We start from the raw sequence: 550 nt of genomic DNA, 5'->3' as shown, positions 1-550 counted from the left end.
CCGGTTATTTGTAACAAATGTTATATGCGTTAGTTGGTAAAAACGAGCAGGCTTTTATTAACGGAAAAGTCACACAATATTGGAATCTTACGCTCGTGAATCCCTCCAACGACAGATCCATCATCTTCCCGGCCGTAATGGTAAGCCTCCTCTGCGACCTCAATATTACGAATAGGATGTATTTGTTCTGGTTGGGATTCAAGTCGTACCAGAATGACTTGTACGCGGCGTCGCCGATCATTTTGCTCTGAAGAAGAGTGTTGTAAGAAACGTAGTGCCGTCATTAAAGACAAATCAACGTTCAAGCATTGCTTAGATTATATTATTGCGATCATTAACAACAAAAAATTGTACTGGCGTTCGCATGATTGAAATTGTCGCACGTCTCGGTCGTATGACATGAATAACTGCAATGACAATGTCTAAAGTGCGAGTAAGGTCTAAGAGAATCAACAGTACGTTCCGACCTTGGCACTGAGGTATTCCCCGCAAAAGCAAAAAACAAACGCCTCGACCGTGGCGGCCGTGTAAAACACTATAGCCTTCATCA

The 550-nt window shown here is 42.7% G+C and overlaps 1 protein-coding gene across 1 annotated transcript; it reads right to left on the bottom strand.

The window, feature by feature from the left end:
- Positions 1-91: 91 nt before the first annotated feature.
- Positions 92-548, bottom strand: LOC106751485 (odorant receptor 2a-like; the record flags this gene model as incomplete). Its single annotated transcript, XM_014632382.1, has 2 exons — positions 468-548; positions 92-247 (listed from the first exon to the last, which is right to left on the bottom strand). Coding segments are annotated over exons 1-2 (237 nt in total), but the record flags the coding sequence as incomplete, so codon positions are not given.
- Positions 549-550: the final 2 nt, after the last annotated feature.

This window comes from Dinoponera quadriceps, unplaced genomic scaffold (genome assembly GCF_001313825.1).
Source record: "Dinoponera quadriceps isolate SergipeBrazil2010 unplaced genomic scaffold, ASM131382v1 C3860769, whole genome shotgun sequence".
Taxonomy (NCBI): Eukaryota; Metazoa; Arthropoda; class Insecta; order Hymenoptera; family Formicidae; genus Dinoponera; species Dinoponera quadriceps.
Note: the sequence above shows the minus strand (reverse complement) of the source record. Positions and strands in the feature narration are given on the sequence as shown.